We start from the raw sequence: 18,576 nt of genomic DNA on the forward strand, positions 1-18,576 counted from the left end.
CCACATGCAACTTTATGTATTGTAGATAGACCGTTAATGACTATTCTACCATTTACAAAGTACAGTGTATCGGGATACTACCATAGTACCGGTAAGTCGTGCAACCCTAGGTAGCGCTGTCGTCTCATAGCAATAAGTTTGCTGGTTCGAGTACCAACTGGGTCAGTTGACATTTCTGTGTGGAGTTTGTATGTTCTCCCTGTGTTTGCGTGGGTTTCCTCCAGGTGCTCCGGTTTCCCCCACAAATCCAAAGAAATGTGGGTAGGCAGTGCCGGCCCTGTACATTTGGGGTCCCTAAGCAGAATAATTTTGGGGCCCGACCTTGCTCTAAATAGTAGAGTATTGCCATTGCAATTTAGCTGACAATATTTTATTGATTTTATTGCTTTTTAAATACAATCAATGAAACAGAAAAGTAAAGCCTGATTTCTTCTACTGTCTGAATGGTTTGTACATTTTAAAACAGCACTGTTTGTGTCAACTAACAGCTTCAAAAATGAAGAATTAATCTTTAATAATGGGACCAGTGATTCCTACTTTGCATCCCTCTGGAGTGTTTAAAACACATTCTATTAATTTAGCAAACAGATTGAAGATTCTATAAGATCGTAAAAAATTTATCTTAAGTGAAAATGTATAAATATTTAAGTACTAATGCACCGTCAATGAAAATAATTGTAAAATGCAAATAAAAATGATTTCAGCAAGGAAACGCCTTGCACCGCTAGTGGGTTGTGGGGGCCCCCTAGTGGTGGCGGGGCCCTAACCAGCGGCTTAGTTAGCCGGGAGGGCCGGCTGTGGATATAGGTGAATTGGGTAAGCTAAATTGTTCGTAGTGTATGTCCTGGTCCTCCAGGTTGGGGGTTGAGCGTTGGGCTAACGACCCACCTCGTGAAAATTAGATGTTACGAAACACCAACATGGTGCAGCTAAATATCAACTTTGATATAAACGGCCCTGCAAGTAAGTAATAGCCAATCAAATGTAAAAATCTTGGCTAAAACATTAAATTTGGTCCGTCAGTAAAAATGTAATAAACATCTAGCAATAGTCCCAAAATAGCCTAGTCATCAAATAGACTAATTAAACAGGCTTCACAAGTGTCATTCCTGTCTATTTTTGGACTATTGGTAGGTGTCTGTGAGAGCCCAAATTTAGCCTTGTTTTAGCCAAGATGCCATTGTTTGGATGGCTATTAGATTGTCTTTTAAATTGCTTGGTGGGAAATAACTCATTTAATGTGCATGTTTGTCATATTGGTTACTAAATGAAACCAATAAGAATCCAGTGCTTGATCATATCATATTTTAAAAAGCATTTATTCAAATAGTTTACAATAAACTTCAGAATAAATCTTGTTCATTTGTAAAAAATGGCACACAATCAATTAAAATTATGAACATTGCTAATTTATGGCTAGCAACAAGCAAAATGTAAGTGTAATATGTAGATGTATGAGATTGTAACATTGGATTTATTAATGGAATACAGGGGTGCGTTTCCCAAACAACAACATAACTCACGGCTGAACTATCATAGTACGATGCATCGTTTGGGAAAAGAATGATGTAGTGACGAGTGATTCCCAAAACCCATAGTTTCTCTGTCGCAGATCCATCATTTGAACCATGTTAGTTATAACGTAAAACGCCAATAATGATACTCTAAACTGGGTGGTAACAACTTCTTTAGAGAAAAACCCCATAATTTCTTTGTGAAAATTATATTGTTTATATTATATTGTCTTTTGGTAATAACATGCACTCATTTTCCATATTAATTGAAATATATGTAAATGGAACATATATGGCCTATGTTTTTTTACAGATATTGAGAACATTACATATTCTATTCTAAATAAACATAAAATCTCTTACAAAAGCTAACACTTATTCTAATATTATATATAGATCATATAAATAAAGAAATAAATAAATAAATAAATAATGAGGCTGTTTATTAAGAAATGAAATGTAATATTTATTATTTATTAGGAAATGAAAAAATCCTTATTTTAATTATTATTATTATTATTATTATTATTATTATTAAGTAGGATATTGTTTATTTATTTTATTTTTTTGAAAGGTCTACTTTTACAATTTGACGCATGCAAACCACTGCAGAAATGTTCTAACCAGCAGACCCTTGTCATATAGCCTAGAGTACAGATACTTAATAAATAACTTACTATAAATTTAAACGATTAACGCATGCTATGTGTTTTGTTTTAACAAGCTTTGGAGACAGAACATAAATTCCACTGTTAAATAATAGGTCACCTATAGCTTTCATCATGAGCCACGGCTGCGTTCAAAATGATATTTTCAATGTGCAAGGGAACGCAATTGTAAACATGAAGATCGCTAAAACAGAACTGTAAAAACACTTTGAAAGCAAATTACACCTAAAGGAGATAACTTTAATGCTTTAAAAAAAACCATTCCAAGTTTAAATATTAGAATATTCTGAAAGAATAGGGCATAGGGGATAACTAGGAATAGAGCACAGCCAGGAACTATGTTTCTAACTACAGCTCCAGAGGTGTAGTTGCAAGCATAGTAGTTTGCGAATGTTCATTGGAACGATGGATTTTGGAAATGCCAAATCAATAAACTATGTTTGTAACGACACAACTTGTGACCATAGTTGGCTAACGATGGTTTTCAGAAACGCACCCCAAATATGAATATGGCATTTAAAACGTCTGAAGTTTCAGTTTACTGATTTATTGGACATCTTACCTGTTTAATTTAAACAACAATAAAAAACAATAATTTTAGTTGTATATGTTAAAACTGTGGTGCAAATTTACAAAAATGGTACTGTATGTGCAAATATCAAATAAATGTCATTTTTTTCAAAGTGTGATAACACAAAAATAAAGCAAAAACTTATAATAACTCCAATGCTTTTGCTGTAAACAAAATAGCCTGAATAGTTTTGGGTCTGTCACATGTTGCTACTATAGACAGCATTTCAGTGTTTATATTTTGCTTTCCTGCTCTAATGTCCTGACAAATATTATACCACAATGTTGAATTATCTGACATCTGGCTGTAACTAAGCTGTTAATGTGGCTCCATTTTAAAAGGCTCCCCTGTGATTGTCTTGCCGCAGGGGGTCATATTAGTTTTACTGTTATGGCGCTGTTGCTATGGGTGAACTTGAAGCGCAGCGTTTGCTTGATTACTATGGCATTGAAGCTCATGTGTTCAGCTCAGTAGGCATAAAGCTGTAATATTAGAATTTGTATGGGTTTTGTGCTCAAGTCAAGTCGCACATCAATGCACAGAAACAATGCGACATTGGAAATGAGTATATGTTTTTGTCATGTGCGATGCGGCAGGTATAGCTTGAACATTTTTTTGTTTTGTTTCATAATGGTTCTGCAAATAGCCAGTTATATTACTGGAAAGACCGGTTTTCAGTGGCATCAATACTGCGAGGGCTGTTTTTACTAATAATAGAAGAGTTTTTAGGGATTCGGATTGCATTTGTCAGTCATGCAGTCAAACATCAAATAATTTAAACTGCATTTGTTGGTCCTGGCAAACAGATTCCAACATTTTTTTTTATGCTGATAATATTTAGCCAATCATTATCACAAAATAAACCCTTCTGAGAATTTATGTAACTTCTCCTTTTTTGTGTTTGCATGAAATTGAATTTAAATGCATTCTGTAATAGATAGAAAGTGTATTCATGCATGATGTTTTAAATAAATGAAAGCATATATCAAGATATGTAAATGCATGAAATGTCATATTCTGACCTGTACTTATTAAAAAACATAAAGCATTTTAAATGCAAATAACTCTGATCTTTTAAAAAAAGAATGTGAAAATAAATAGTTGTCTTTATTAAGCACAATATATCAAGATATGTAAATGCATGAAATGCCATACTTATTCTGACCTGTGCTTAGTCTTAGGGCCCTATCATACACCGGGTACAATAAGGCGTCACTGTATGGGGCAAAAGAATAGGGCGTGTGTTTGGATAGAACTCAGTTTTTTGACCACACTAGAAATTAGAACTGAATTTAGAAATAGTTTTGAAACAAATTTTTGCTCTTAACAAACTAAACTAAATATGTAGGCTAATGGATGTCCTCAGTGGAGTGAGTTTATGCTGTTCTCTTATCCACAAAAGTTAAGGAGTAAAGTAAAGAGTAAAAGTAAAGAGAAAAAGAAAGTAAAGAGGCTGAATGGAGGAGGCTCGTTCTTTATACTCGCGCAGGAGGATGATACGTTTTTCATGTAAATAGCAACTGTGCCATGGCGCGACACAACTGACTCTTAAAAGGAATGTGCAGGTTATGCTCAAAACACACCTGTAACTCATTAAGAGAATAAGCACAGCCCTGTTAGACCATGCACATGAGCAGAGCGTATTTTTCCGTCCTTAAAATAGCAAAAGGGGATTCGGACACGCTCATAATGCTTTTGCATCATTCGCTTTAGACTTTGCGCCTAGATCATTAAAATAGAGGTCCTTTATGTCATCAAATTATGATTGAATATTGTGATTTTTATTTTTTTTTTCTCTTTTCTATATTAACTATTGTTCACTGAATGACATTTTAGTGGCTCAATTGTAAATCATTTTTATCTATATTTTTCATATAAAATTAGCGCTAATAAAATAAACAGGACACAAACACTAAAATGTATGGGGAAAACACAGCATTTAACAGCTGTATTTGTAAAATGCATCTACAAAGTTTAGTTTAGGTATCTTTTTCTGTTTGTATTTGTATTAATAGTGTCAGTTACTAAAGGCTGAAGCTCTGCTTTAAAATAACACTGAGATTTTACATTGCAAAATTGTCTTTAAATAGACATTGAAAAGCGTGTGAAATAAAAATAAAGATGTATAGATGTTAGCATCAATGTGTTAATCTTGAGACTATCTATTGCCTACTGTGCTTCTAAACAGTGACAAAAATTGCATTTATAAGGTATAAACATCCAAAACTTACAATTTATCAAGTCCACCTAAATGGACCAACAATTTTTTGACATCACCTTATACTTCAGTTTCTCATCAAATCTTTGGACCAATCAAATCTTCTGACATTCCCCAGTCCCTTCAAGGCGCTTCTCATTTGCTTTTCATTTGATGCGATTGATCTCAACTACTCTCACTGGCAGAGCTGTTATAAAACAAATGCTATTGGCTGTTTTTTTTGTTTGCTATAGTTTGCTACTATATGTCCTGCCCAGTCTTTGTGTTTCAGTTGAGATTACAGCAAGCATCGAATAATCCGCATAATCAAAGCACTTCACCAGACCCTTAAACTAACAAAAGTAAAGTCATACTAACTATAAAGTTGACCACTTTCCATCATCATTTAACATTTAATCACTGTATATTTGATGAAATTTCTAATATTCAAGATATCCTTTTATTGAATTTACTTTTGAGAAATGTCGAATTTTTTTCATGGCTGTCATGCTTGCATCCTTGGTGAACAGTCAGAATGTTTTCTGTAGAGCTGTTTATGTCCACATTTTACATAATGTCTCAAATATGAGTAGCTGAATTCTGTTATGTGTTTGTCTTGAAGGAAGCAGCAGAGATATGTGGAGCGTCGCTGGGCAGAGGTGTGTGTTGGTGATTTGGTTCGTCTCTGCTGTAATGAGATCATACCTGCTGATATGGTGCTGTTGCACTCATCTGATTCGAACGGAGTGTGTCACATCGAGACGGCCAACCTGGATGGAGAAACCAACCTTAAACAGAGGCAGGTGGTCCGCGACCTGACACACCAGGTAAGCATCTTTAGCACTATAAATGATCCATATTTTACAGACTAAAAGAAACATTTCTGATTATTTAAAATGTTCTGCTGCCTATTTAACTAAGTGTCTTTTTTTTTAGTTATTAATTTAGTTAACATGCTGAATGTGTGTTTGTGTAGTGCACTTCACATAGGCTGCTACTTTCAGTTTCACTTAAGACCTGACTTTTTTCATTAAAAAGTTGATTATAATAAATGCAGCTAAAATTTTTTGCTTTGTTTTATATACTCAGAAAATGAAGTTTGCTGTTTCTTCAAACTACTTATTTAAAATTACATGAAACAACAAAATTCTTGAGTTTTTTGGGGGGACAGATTAATTGTTTTACATTTCACTCACATTTATAAAAACTAACTTATTTCCTTCATGTTGTCCTAACACAAATCGATTGTGTGAAACTCAACTTTTTTACAGTGTACTTCAATTTCAGTCTTTCTTCTGTTTTAAATACTGTTAGATTCAAAGGATTAAACTAAACTATGTTTGCAATTTATGTATATATATATATATATATATATATATATATATATATATATATATAGCAGCGAAGCTACGTAGGTACCTATTGTTTCCATTAGCGTTCTTATAATTATTATTCTTCTTCAGCATCAACAAATGTGCTCGTTCTGCCTCTGGACTGCTTTGGGCATTCTGACTCAGAACAGCCTGGCCCCTTAATTGCTGCTTTCAGCTATATTTATATTTATAATCACAAGTATGCATTACGTACTTATAAAGTGACTTAGAACTAGTTAAACGATTGTTTTTAATTTATTGTCTCAATACAGTTTAGATAGTGTGTGATTTACAGTCAGATGAGACTTGCTTATTTGTTATATTTTTAAAGGTCAGTGTTTCTTGCCTTTAAATCTGTTTATTTCTTTAATTAAATGTAATGTATAATGTAGAAGATGATTTTTTTGTGTGAGGCACAAAGTAGGGTGGTCTTTATGAAAATGAGAAATAAGGTTTTGAGATAAAAAGTTTTAATAATTGCTGAAATTCTAAAAGTCAACATAAAACAAAAATTGCAAAAATCTTCCCTATTGCGATGGACATCTGAAAGAAACAGCTTTTTAAACAAGCGAATCTTGATTTTTCTCTTTTGGAAATGATCGGATTGTTGTTGTTTGCTAGCCCTCACTAGTAACAGGGTATCCGTGGGGACTTAAAAAGTCTTAAATTCACTGAAATATTGTGTTGCAAGTCTTAAATCATTTTAAAAAGGTCTTAATTTTCCTAGGTCTTTGTAAATCTATACCCAATCGGAGAAACACTAATCCAATAACTAATATTCCATCTCAATAAAAGTTTTAACAAAAGTATTTTTACCAATACTTTTAATTATTTAGCTATATTGTTTAACTATCTTCCTTACAATAACATTTGCTTTGAATTTTTTTTAATGTTTTAACTTAAAAAAACTTAGAGAAGCGTTTAGCCTTGAGTAAGTCTGAAATTTCCTTTATAATTGTCTTATATCTTAAATTTGACTTGATGAAACCTGTAGAAACCCGGAGTAAATACATCATATAAGAGAAGAAAAATAGACTTTTTTAGAGAGATTGAAATTTATTTTATTGAAAAATTGGGGACACATAAATTAAGAAATACAATTATATTTTTAATAATATGTACTGCAGTGTTCCATAAAAAAATACCAGTGGTCAATTTTTGATTTCATAATCACTTTTTACATGGTTTAGCATTAATATTTTTGTGAAAGCCCTCATTGAGCAAATTTAGTTTAAAGTCTATGCCCATGTGATCTCCCTTAGGGATCCGAATTTGTTCCAGAAAACTTCAGCAGCCGCATTGAGTGTGAAAATCCCAACAATGACCTGCGACGTTTCCGAGGCTTCATGTGAGTAAACCATAACCTGCTTTTGTAAATGATAAACACGAAGCCCGAGACTCTCTGTCGAGCACAATGGTGATATTTTGTTTGACGTATACACAGGGAGCATCCGGGTAAAGTTCGTGTTGGGCTTCACAGTGAAAACCTGCTGCTGAGGAGCTGCACTGTGAGAAACACTGAGACTGTTATCGGCATTGTGGTCTATGCAGGTCACTTTCCCATCTTCGTGCTCGGGGATCAAATTCAGATATGATATAAGACTATTGTTAAAAGATAAAGAGCAATAAAAGAGCTTATATGTGTGTGTCTGCAGGTCATGAAACAAAAGCGATGCAGAATAACAGCGGGCCACGCTATAAAAGAAGTAAACTGGAGCGCAGACTCAACATGGACGTCCTCTGGAGCGTTGCTTTACTGCTGCTCATGTGCTTTATTGCTGCTATCGGTCAGTGTCACGGTCAATCACAGACAGCTTTTAAACTTGAATAAACTTTCCTTGGGTTTAGTGAATATGTGGTTGTGATGTTTAGGTCACGGTCTTTGGTTGAGCGAGCTGGAGGATCCCATCTTCATGATTCCTGATAACACACACCCTGCACTAGCGGCCTTTTACATGTTCTGGACTATGATCATTGTTCTGCAGGTGAGTTATAGTGAGTAATATCTGACATTGTCACAAACATCATGCTGGGTTGTTAAGGTTGTCATGAAATTGCATTTTCCACTTGCCACAATCCCTAAGAAGATCTAATTTTGTTATGAATCTGGCAGGACCGAGTTGATCTATGCAGTCTTCCATATGTGGCAGTGGGAATGAATCGGGCTTTGTGACTGCATTGACCTGCATTGACCCGGGACTATTGCGAGAGGACCCGGGTTCATATCCCGGACGAGCCCCCAATTATTACGAATTAAAATAAAAATCCTTAATCAAAAAGAAGTTTAACCAAAATGTAACAAGATAACAGGGATTAAAAATATAATTCCTGGTGCCCCCGCGCTCCCTCTCCCCAAAATATAAACCAAAACACAAACCACTGAGAATTAACCATGAAAAATATGATCTGTTTACAGAAAATAAGAAGCAAAATAACATTGGGAGGGGTTGTTGACAATTGACAATAAACCAAACTAACTAAATTAGAGAAAACTTCCCTGGAAAATAAATAAGAAAATAAAATGCAGAAAAACTTACCTTCCTACTAACAACACAGGAGAAAACGAAAATAATAAACTGAAGGCACCAAACCTCCCGACCATGCTCCAAGATCGACATGTAGACAGAAAACTGGGTTCCTCCGGTTAGAATATACAACTTCACATCGGCATCTCACAACACGTCATATAAGAGACATCAGCAACAATAACTCATTTTCTTTGCTCAAGTAACATCTCCACAGAGAATTAACGAGCGGGGAATCTAGAGAGAGAGAGGGGAGCCGCTGAATCCATGCTCTTTGAGGTTTTAAATACAGCCACCGCCAATCCAAGCACCAATCACGATCCGCCTTAATCCGCAATGCACCTGCGAATAATGAAACAGAATGAAAGAAAGCGAGAGAGAGAGACAGAGATAAAGAAAGAAAGAAAGAAAGAAAAACACCACACACACTACACCACAACAATCACTCATAATAGTCACACATGACAAAAATGAATGTAATTAGTATTGTCATCATTTGAAATGCTGTAAATGGTTAAACATTTCTTGGACTGCTTGTTATAAATGTTGCTTTGTTATTATATTTTTTACATTATTGAGCCAAGTCTCAAAATGGCCCCATGGTGTGACATTCTCAATATATTACATCTCATAAATTAAAAATACAATTAATGATACCTTAGACTTTTTTAAAGTGGCTATTTTAGTAAATGGCCATTTTTTTCATCCACTGGAAACGTGTCCTCTGGTGTCAAGTCAATGTTTATTTATAAAGCACTTTTTAAAAACAACAAGTGCTTACCAATGTGCTGTACACACATACACCATCTAAAACAAAGGACAAATACAACAGACATGAGACTCTCATATGGTATTAAAAGCCAAAGAGTAAAACTGGGTTTTAAAACTAGATTTAAAAACAGAAAGGGTTGTGGCCTGCCTAACATGGAGAAGCAAATTATTCCAGAGTTTGGGGACCACCACTGCAAAGGCACGGTCCTCCCTGGCTTTTAACCTTGTGCGTGGAATAGCCAAAAGTAGCCGATCAGCACATCTAAGTGCCCTTGTTTGAGTGTACAATTGAATTAATGAAGACAAGTAACTTGGTGCTAGTTCATTTAGGCATTTAAACACCAATACTACAATCTTAAACTGTACAGGAAGCCAATACAAAGAAAACAATATGGGTGTAATGTGCTCCTATTTGCGTGTCCCTGTCAGCAAACAAGCAGCAGCATTCTGCACCATCTGCAGACGAGTAAAAGAGACATGGCTAATATCCACATAGAGGGCATTACAATAATCTAGTCGAGATAAAATCCTTTCAAAGTGTGGTGTGACACTGTATGGTCATTTTAAATAGGCAATTCCACTGAAAACTTTAATTAGTTTTAGAACTCAAGATGATGCGACTGAAGCCCATGATGTGCAAAATTTTGTCTCAGAATTTTCTTACATTTGTTTTTTGAACCACTATAAAATGAGGTTTTGTCATCCTTTAAGGCTGATTTATATAAATTCGCCTGCTGTCACATCATGGACCTCCACTGACTGCGTGTGCACCTCACGAAATGGACGAGGCTTTTATACGTGACGCGTTCGTCGTTCTTTAAAATGAAACCCACTTTAAAGTCAGACAGATAAACAGAAGTAGGATTTTTCCGGAACTACATCAAATCATTAATATCATTCAAGATTTTTAAATAAATTATTTTATTATTTTTGTATAAATTATTTTAATGATTATAAAGATTTTTATAACCATTCAAGATTTTTTTTTAATCAAACTTTAATGCATCACTTGCTTTTGTTCATATCTTGGACAGTTCTACTTATTAAAGTTAAGTATCAATGACAACAGAACATGAGTTGCTCTATAAATATATTTTTATTATGGCAAGAATAAAAGCAAAAAAAGTACTCTTACTAAAAAAATACAGACTTTTTTTTTTTTTTTTTTGATTTAACCCGCCCCACAATTCACTGACTAGTTTGTGTCCTCTGCGGATATGCTAAAAAGGCAACAATGGTCCAATGTTCCTGAAAATTATCACCAATAAAAACCTAAAAAGAGGCATCAGGATATTGTAAACCGAATGGTTCAAATATTCTTTTCTAGTTATCAAAGAAATAATTTGTTACTTCATTTTAGTTTTGTAACTATTAAATCGTTTTAAATTTAAATTTGTAATATATACATCAGTGTTAAACCTATGAATGGTGGAAGAACATATTCTGTCATTGTTTATTAAAACCAACTGGGTCTCCACTTTTGCCATGCACGGCCTCTCTTTTTGGTTTTAACAAACTTATCCTTCAAGTTTTTCTAAACTTTTTAACAAAAACATTCCTCCGTTCCCACAGCTGTTTCTAGCCAATAAATATTGGTCATCTGATTATCCCATGATCATGCATGGACGGATCATAAAGATGTCTGTACAAGCGTACCTTTTTCAGAGAAAATCTCTTCAAAGTGTTTCATATTCAACTCAAATTAAATGCGCTGAAATTTGTGCGCTCCGCCAGCCGAAATCATGTAACTCGCACCCACGACATCGATTAAGAGCACACGGCTAATGTGAACCAGCAAATGCATCAAGTATAAATCAGGCTTTAGTGTGACAGGCTTTAGTGCCCCTTTGTTGGAAATGTCCATCAAGTCCATTGAGAAATAATATTATTCATAATTTCATATAAAATAAGTATCTCTATATGAAACTCTATACGAAGTGTTCAACAATGAAGATGAATCGCTCTCACACTATTTGTATATTATTAAAAGTAGTTTTTTGTTGTAAATGTCACACTATTGGACATTTTGACGGTACAGTTCAGTAAAAAAAGAAAATAGTAAAATAATTAAAAGTTAATGACCCCTTATGTTTCTCAAACATCAGACAAAATACAATAAAAAGCTTCAAAAGTAGTGTTTTAGAAAAAAGTTTTTAACTACCCATATATTATGCAAATGCAACTTTACGGCAAAGTTGAGATTGTTAGCATTAGTTAACTATATGAGTGAGCAAGACATTCCATGTATTAATCTTAGTCAACTTTAATTATTAATACATAATTCAAATAAAAAATAAAACATTAGAACATAAAAGCATTATTCACCCCAATATTTTTTATTTATTATTTTATTATATATTTATTCTTAGTATTGCTGTACATAAGACAGAGTAAAATATAGAGACATATTATAAAAATATAGAGATAAGAGAAACAACTGAATAAATGTAAAAAGTGTTGCATAAACGCATACCTGCCACACCGAAAGCTCTGTCCCCTCTATGTTTCAGTCTGGACTAAGGGAGTGAAGTAACTAAAACGCTTTAAAATATTAGAAATGTGACCCTGGACCACAAAACCAGTCTTGTGTCATTTATAAGCTTATTGAAGTATGTACATTTTTCTCTGTGTTTTAGGTGCTGATTCCCATCTCCCTCTATGTGTCGATAGAGATAGTGAAGCTGGGACAGATTTATTTTATTCAGAATGATTTAGATCTGTATAACCCAGTATTGGACACTGGAGTGCAGTGCAGAGCATTGAACATAACAGAAGATCTGGGGCAGATCCAGTACCTGTTCTCCGACAAGACAGGGACCCTCACTGAGAACCGCATGCTGTTCCGCCGCTGCACCGTTGCAGGAACAGAGTATCCACACCATGAGAACGGTCAGTGTGCTTCACAACAGCATTCAAATACATCACACTGATCCTGTGCATGTGCCATTTCTGAAGAAAAAGGATAATTGTTTTCCTCTAAAGGGGACCTATTATGCAGTGTGTGAATATAGCCAACCTCAGATGGTAAAAACGAATTAATTCTATATTTTTTATAGTCACTCTTGATTAAAAAACAGTCTGCAGAAACACTTTGATTGACATTCTTCCTTTGTACATGTCATCAGAGGGGGAAATTCCCACCCATTACTCACCTTCATTAGCATAGACAGCCCTGAGTGAGAAGCAGCCATCCACCATTAGAGTTTTAGAGCCATAGCTGCTGAAGATAATGTCAGTGACTACATGCATTATAAATGTGTAGTTTCAGGATGCATACTTTTAATAGTATTTGATTTAACAATCTATTATATAAATAGATGAATATTTAATTGTTTGTTTGTTTTCATATTAATAATTTTAACGTATTAAATTATGTAAATTAGGTTAGTCAAACTTACCATGTTTAGATGCGCAAGTAAACAAATAGTTATTTTAACAGTAATATTAACCCATTTACCCAATTTTGTAGTTGATTTTCATGAAGAAGCTATAATCGTGTTTAATGTTAAAGATGTTTTTACATGCTTTTGAGCTTGACTTTCATGAATTGATCAATTCATTCATAAATTGGAAGATGCATAAATTATGGAATATTTGGTTTTATTTATTGATTGATTTGAATATACATTTTAATGCATTTACAAAATGTAGTTGATTTAAAGTTATAACAGAATGTTTTTTTCTGCTCTCAAACTTAACATTCATAAATTGATTAATCAGATTGATTGAATTGAATAACTGATTTATTCATTGTCATTTGAACATTGTCATTGTTTATTTATTCAATCACAATTTCTCCAAGTTTCCCTTAAAGGTTTATGATGTGATTATTGGTCAAATATGTTACAAAACGATTTTGAAGAATGTCAAACTTAACATGATTAAAAATAATTAATTGCACTGTTCATTGTGGTTGTTAATGTGATACTACAATCGCAACTCTTGGTAAATGTGTTTACAATTATTATTCTTGTAATAATTTATTAACATTTTATATGATTGTTCAGTTTGACATAATTTCAATGTGTGCAACCCCCATTATAGTACAACATATTCAAAACTTTCCGTGGTGCATGTGTACTTTCTCATGTCTTTATTACTTTATCACGCTCTATTTTAGTCATCTACTAATATTTTAGTTGCACAGATGAACAAACACATCAAGCGTTTCCATTACCCTTTAAACTGATATTGACAATGTCAAATTTAACAATATGATTTAAAACATTCAGTTGCATAGTTAATTGTGGTTGTTAATATCATACTATAATCACAACTCTTGGTAAATGTGTTAAAAATTTGTGTTCTTGTAATAGTTTATAATTTTTTTTTATTAGTTATATTAAGTTTGACATTCCAATTTCAATGTGCAACACCCATTATAATATAAAATATTCAAAACATTCTGTGTTGCAGGTGTACTTTCCCATGTGTTTATTAATTTATTACTTAGTTACACAGACACACAAACACATCAAGTGTTTCCATTACCCTTGAAACTGTTATTGACAATGTCAAACTTATCATTATGATTTAAAATAATCATACATTATTACATTTTAAACATTTACCAATAGTTATGTTTAATTTCCTATATATCCATTCACAAGTAGATTATATTTTAGAAAGATCATTATTTTTCAGGGCGTTTAGAAACCCCTGCACTAGTGATCTGGTGTATATCAGATATGAATGGTGAAGGATTTCTGTTATAATAGTCTCACGCTCATGTCTGTGTGTGTGTGTGTGTGTGTGTTACTCATCAGCGGTATCTCTGGAACAGTATGAGGATCAGGCCTGTGGGGATATCGATCGCTCTCTCACCCTGAGGTCACGCACTAGCAAGAAATCTCTGAGCTGTAAATCACTCAGCTGCAATCGCAGTTCGGTTTCCCTCAATACCCTCACAGCCGAGTCTGACACACACTCAGTCCACGACACGCTCCGCCGACACGCAACCGGAGCCTTCAGCAGCACCATGGTGAGAAGAGACATTCTCTGTGCAGGTGTACCTTCCCATGTCTTTATTGCTTTATTACTCTCTGTATTAGTCATCTATTAATATTATAGCTACACAGACAAACAGGCCCAAAGTATTTCCATTACCCTTCAAATTATGCAAATTGAAATTATGAATTCAAAATAGCCCTTAATGGAAACGTGGAAATTTTGCAAAAACGAATACAGTGGGTTGAAAAAAGACAAATTATTTTTGAAGGTGCTGTTAACTTGAAATTTTCACCAGATGTCAGTAACAACCAAAGTAATTCACAAATACAAAGAAAACCAAACTAGTTTGTTTATAAATTAAGTTGTGTTTAATAAAATTAAATGACAAAGAGGAAAAAAGTATTGAACACATGACGAAAAGAAGGTGTAAAAAGACATGAAAAGACCAGACAGCAGCTAAAATCTCTCAGTAATTAGAAAGCAACCCTGCCTCTTGTCAGTGTTAATGAATATTAGCTACTTCAGTCTCAACACCTACATTACCAGATGATGAAGATTAAATCAGGGTGGACATTTCAGCAGGACAATGATCCCAAACATAGCCAAGAAAACTCACAGAACTATCAATATTTGAAGACTGTTCCTTTTATGCTTGAATAACAAGTCTACATCTCTCTTTTGATTAAAATAATGGCTAGGGCATTGTCTATAATATAAGTAAACATATATTAGCCTATATTTTTTCAATATAAATTTTTAGGGGGTTTTATACCTTTAATTTGACAGGACAGTAGAGTAAAAAAGTATGGTAAGCAGAGAGAGGAGAACGTGATCGATTTAATTGTGGTTTTCTCCTCAGGAGTGTGCTGTTGTTCCAGACCCTCAGCTTCATGTGAAGCTCAGCACACTGTCATCTCCCATGCGTTCTCCTCTCCAGCCGGACGCTTCTGAAATCTCACTTATCCTGGACTTCTTTCTTGCTCTGACAGTCTGCAACACCGTAGTCGTTTCTTCACCCTCTCAGCCAAGACATGTGGTATGATACATATATTTCCTGATGTTCAGCTATAGTATTGAAATTGTGATGAATCATCCACCATGTTTACACCATGTCCAAACAGCAAGTGGCAAGATTCCAGCAACAATTAATATGCCTGTCTGCATCAGATGTGACATGACAGAAACATTTAAATACCAGAGAATAGTGCTCTGCCCTCCTAATGAAATAGACAGGCTTATAATCTAATAAATAAATGTTAAACCTCCTTAATATTAATAAAAGTTTTGCATTTCATATTTCCTTTTTTTTATATCAAAGTTAAACTATCTGCTGGCACTTTTAGTGTAGCTATAAATGTCACTTAAAATATGCTTCTGACTCACAGTTGTAACATTTAACACTGAATAAAGCCCATAATCTTTGTCATAGTAGCTTATGCTGTTGTTCCAGCCATGATGTCGCAGAAATAGAAACATTTTCTAAAAATAAAGCAACTGTAAAGCAACTTATAACAGAGAAATATAGCTTTTATCACTGATCCCAGCATAACATTGTGTCGTGTGTAGTTGGGACATGATGTTACACATCTCAACATATTTTAGAGCGGTAGTTTCCAACTATTTTTAAGAGACCCCTAATTTAACTTTCTTTAACACCATCTCTTTCTCTTTCATATGTAAACAAGACCTAAAGATCTAAATGGTCTACTGAAACTCATAGGTGTGACCCAACCAAAAGAACTGTGTTCCTCAGGAAGTTGCAGTTGGGTAAACTAAAAGAGGGGTCATATCCTTTGATGTACTGTAACTGCTACAAAGAAAAAAAAACAAGCAGATAGGAAATTAAGGAAAGAAAAGTATTTTTTTCTGTTGAACACAAAGAAGATATATTGAAGAATGCTGAAAACCGGTAAATGACATCTATAGTAGGAAAAGCAAGTACTGTGGAAGTCAATGGTTGCAGGTTCCCAGCTTGCTTCAATATATTTTCTTTTGTGTTCAACATCAAATAAAGAGTGAGTATGAAGATGACAGAGTTTTCAGTTTTGGAAGAACTATCCTATTATTAATTGCAACAACACCAGTGTAAAGATAAAAATAATAATAATTTAATGTGATTTTATTTAGATTTTTTTAATACACATAAAATGCTTATTTTAAGTTTGCATAATAATGCATACAATCTCATTTTAACCTTAGTATTGGTCTAAATGATAATGTAAATGCACTTTTTGCCTTGACGTGGTGCTTGTACAGTATAATGACAGAAACAGACCTGTTACCATTTACTGTATGTTTGTGTGCTTAAGCATAAGACTCGTCTTGTAGAGGGTTTAGTTGTGCAACCCAGAGCTCTGTAATGCTTTATCCATTTGATTCATTTTTTTATGTTACAGCCTTATTCCAAAATGGATTAAAATCATTTATTTCCTCAAAATTCTACACACAATACCCCATAATGACAATGTGAAAACATTTTTTTTTTGAAATTGTAGCAAATTTATTTAAAATTATAATAAATTGCTAGTTAATTTGTTCAAGCACACAGCATTGGTTTGGATGTTTGTTAAGTTCTGTTGAAAAATATACATCATAAAAGCTGTGGAGTTTGGGATAGTTTCCTTAAAGCAGGGATGACCAAACTCATTCCTGGAGGGCCGGTGTCCTGCATTTTTTAGTTCCAACCCCAATTAAACACACCTGAACCAGCTAATCAAGCTCTTTCTAGGTATTCTATAAACTTCTAGGGAGGTGTGTTGAAGAAAGTTGGAGCTAAACTATGCAGGACACCGGCCCTCCAGGAAAGTTTGGACATCCCTGACTTAAAGGGAAAGTCCAACTAAAAAGGAAAAATATGTCATCATTTATTTACCTGCTTACTTTCCAAACCCGCTTGAGTTTCTTTCCTCTGTTGAACACAAAAAGAGAAATGTTAGAAATAATAACAGGAAAAAGACATTCATAAAAGTTTAGAACCACTTGACCCTTCGCTAAGCCCTGCCATCCTTAGTTACTTTTGCTACGCCTGTCAAGCTTTCATGCCTGGCATGTCTATTTCAATAAGTGTGCGCCGGTGTCAAACATTCCAAGGGATATAATTAGTCATTTTTGGTGAACAGGTGAGATATCCAAGAAAGCCAGACAAAAAAAATGACTGTAGTATGCATTACAGGAGTATATTCATGACATAATACGCAAATGATAATAGTTAAAATAATTGAATCAAAATTGAAGCTAGGTTAGCCTAGCCGCCTCATACACTGATCATTCAACAACTTCATGCACAGCTCATGCACAGCTGGATAGGTGAAATTTAAAAATAATCCAATAATAACAAGTTAAACTGTGATTTCCCTGTTTTTAGCCAGAAAGCCTTAGACTAATTGTTGTGCAATAAAATATAGCGTTACTAACCGACAAGGAAACACGCATGGACAGTGCTTCAACATATTTCATTCATGGAAAGAACAGGCCAGAAAGGGGAAATTGATGGATTTGTGCCGAATATTAGCATCATTGACCTATAACAATGTACAGTGTCTATAACTGTCAATATGTTTGTGGGCTCTTTATACCGTTTCTATTCTAATCTGCAGTTAAGTGGAAAAAATAAATACATTAAAATGCAAATCAAAGTATGAATAGCAGAAGTGAACAAATAGATTTTTCCAACCAGCGAATATAATTTCGACGCCAAATATAAAAGCAGACACTAACCCGCTATAACGTCTTCACCAATGACTAAATCTACAAAAGACAGACGAAAACATCTGTGAATTGTAGCTTTGACATGGACATGGGGGTTATAAATGACTGAAAAACAGCTGCGGGTGAAGTATATTGATCGCAAGTGCTCAGTTTGTGATTGCATCTTGCTTTTGTTCTGTTGATATGTAGTTTCAAATATCCGTAGCTTGAAACAGATGGAAAAATGAATGGATTGTGCTCACTCTTACTGCTATTCCGAGGGCTTAAACGAAGCAGTGCTCATAATATCCAGTGGATTT

At 34.2% G+C, this 18,576-nt stretch overlaps 1 protein-coding gene across 1 annotated transcript in view; it reads left to right on the forward strand.

Annotated features, from left to right (window-relative positions):
- Positions 1-18,576, forward strand: part of atp10d (ATPase phospholipid transporting 10D) — a 47,084-nt gene that overhangs the window by 1,873 nt on the left and 26,635 nt on the right. The window contains exons 2-9 of the mRNA XM_056470732.1: positions 5,573-5,777; positions 7,586-7,671; positions 7,768-7,874; positions 7,979-8,110; positions 8,196-8,308; positions 12,256-12,508; positions 14,386-14,600; positions 15,429-15,605. Coding sequence (XP_056326707.1) covers positions 5,573-5,777; positions 7,586-7,671; positions 7,768-7,874; positions 7,979-8,110; positions 8,196-8,308; positions 12,256-12,508; positions 14,386-14,600; positions 15,429-15,605 — 1,288 coding nt within the window. The remainder of the gene's footprint in view (positions 1-5,572; positions 5,778-7,585; positions 7,672-7,767; positions 7,875-7,978; positions 8,111-8,195; positions 8,309-12,255; positions 12,509-14,385; positions 14,601-15,428; positions 15,606-18,576) is intronic.

The sequence above is a fragment of the Danio aesculapii genome, chromosome 13, assembly GCF_903798145.1.
Source record: "Danio aesculapii chromosome 13, fDanAes4.1, whole genome shotgun sequence".
Lineage (NCBI taxonomy): Eukaryota > Metazoa > Chordata > Actinopteri > Cypriniformes > Danionidae > Danio > Danio aesculapii.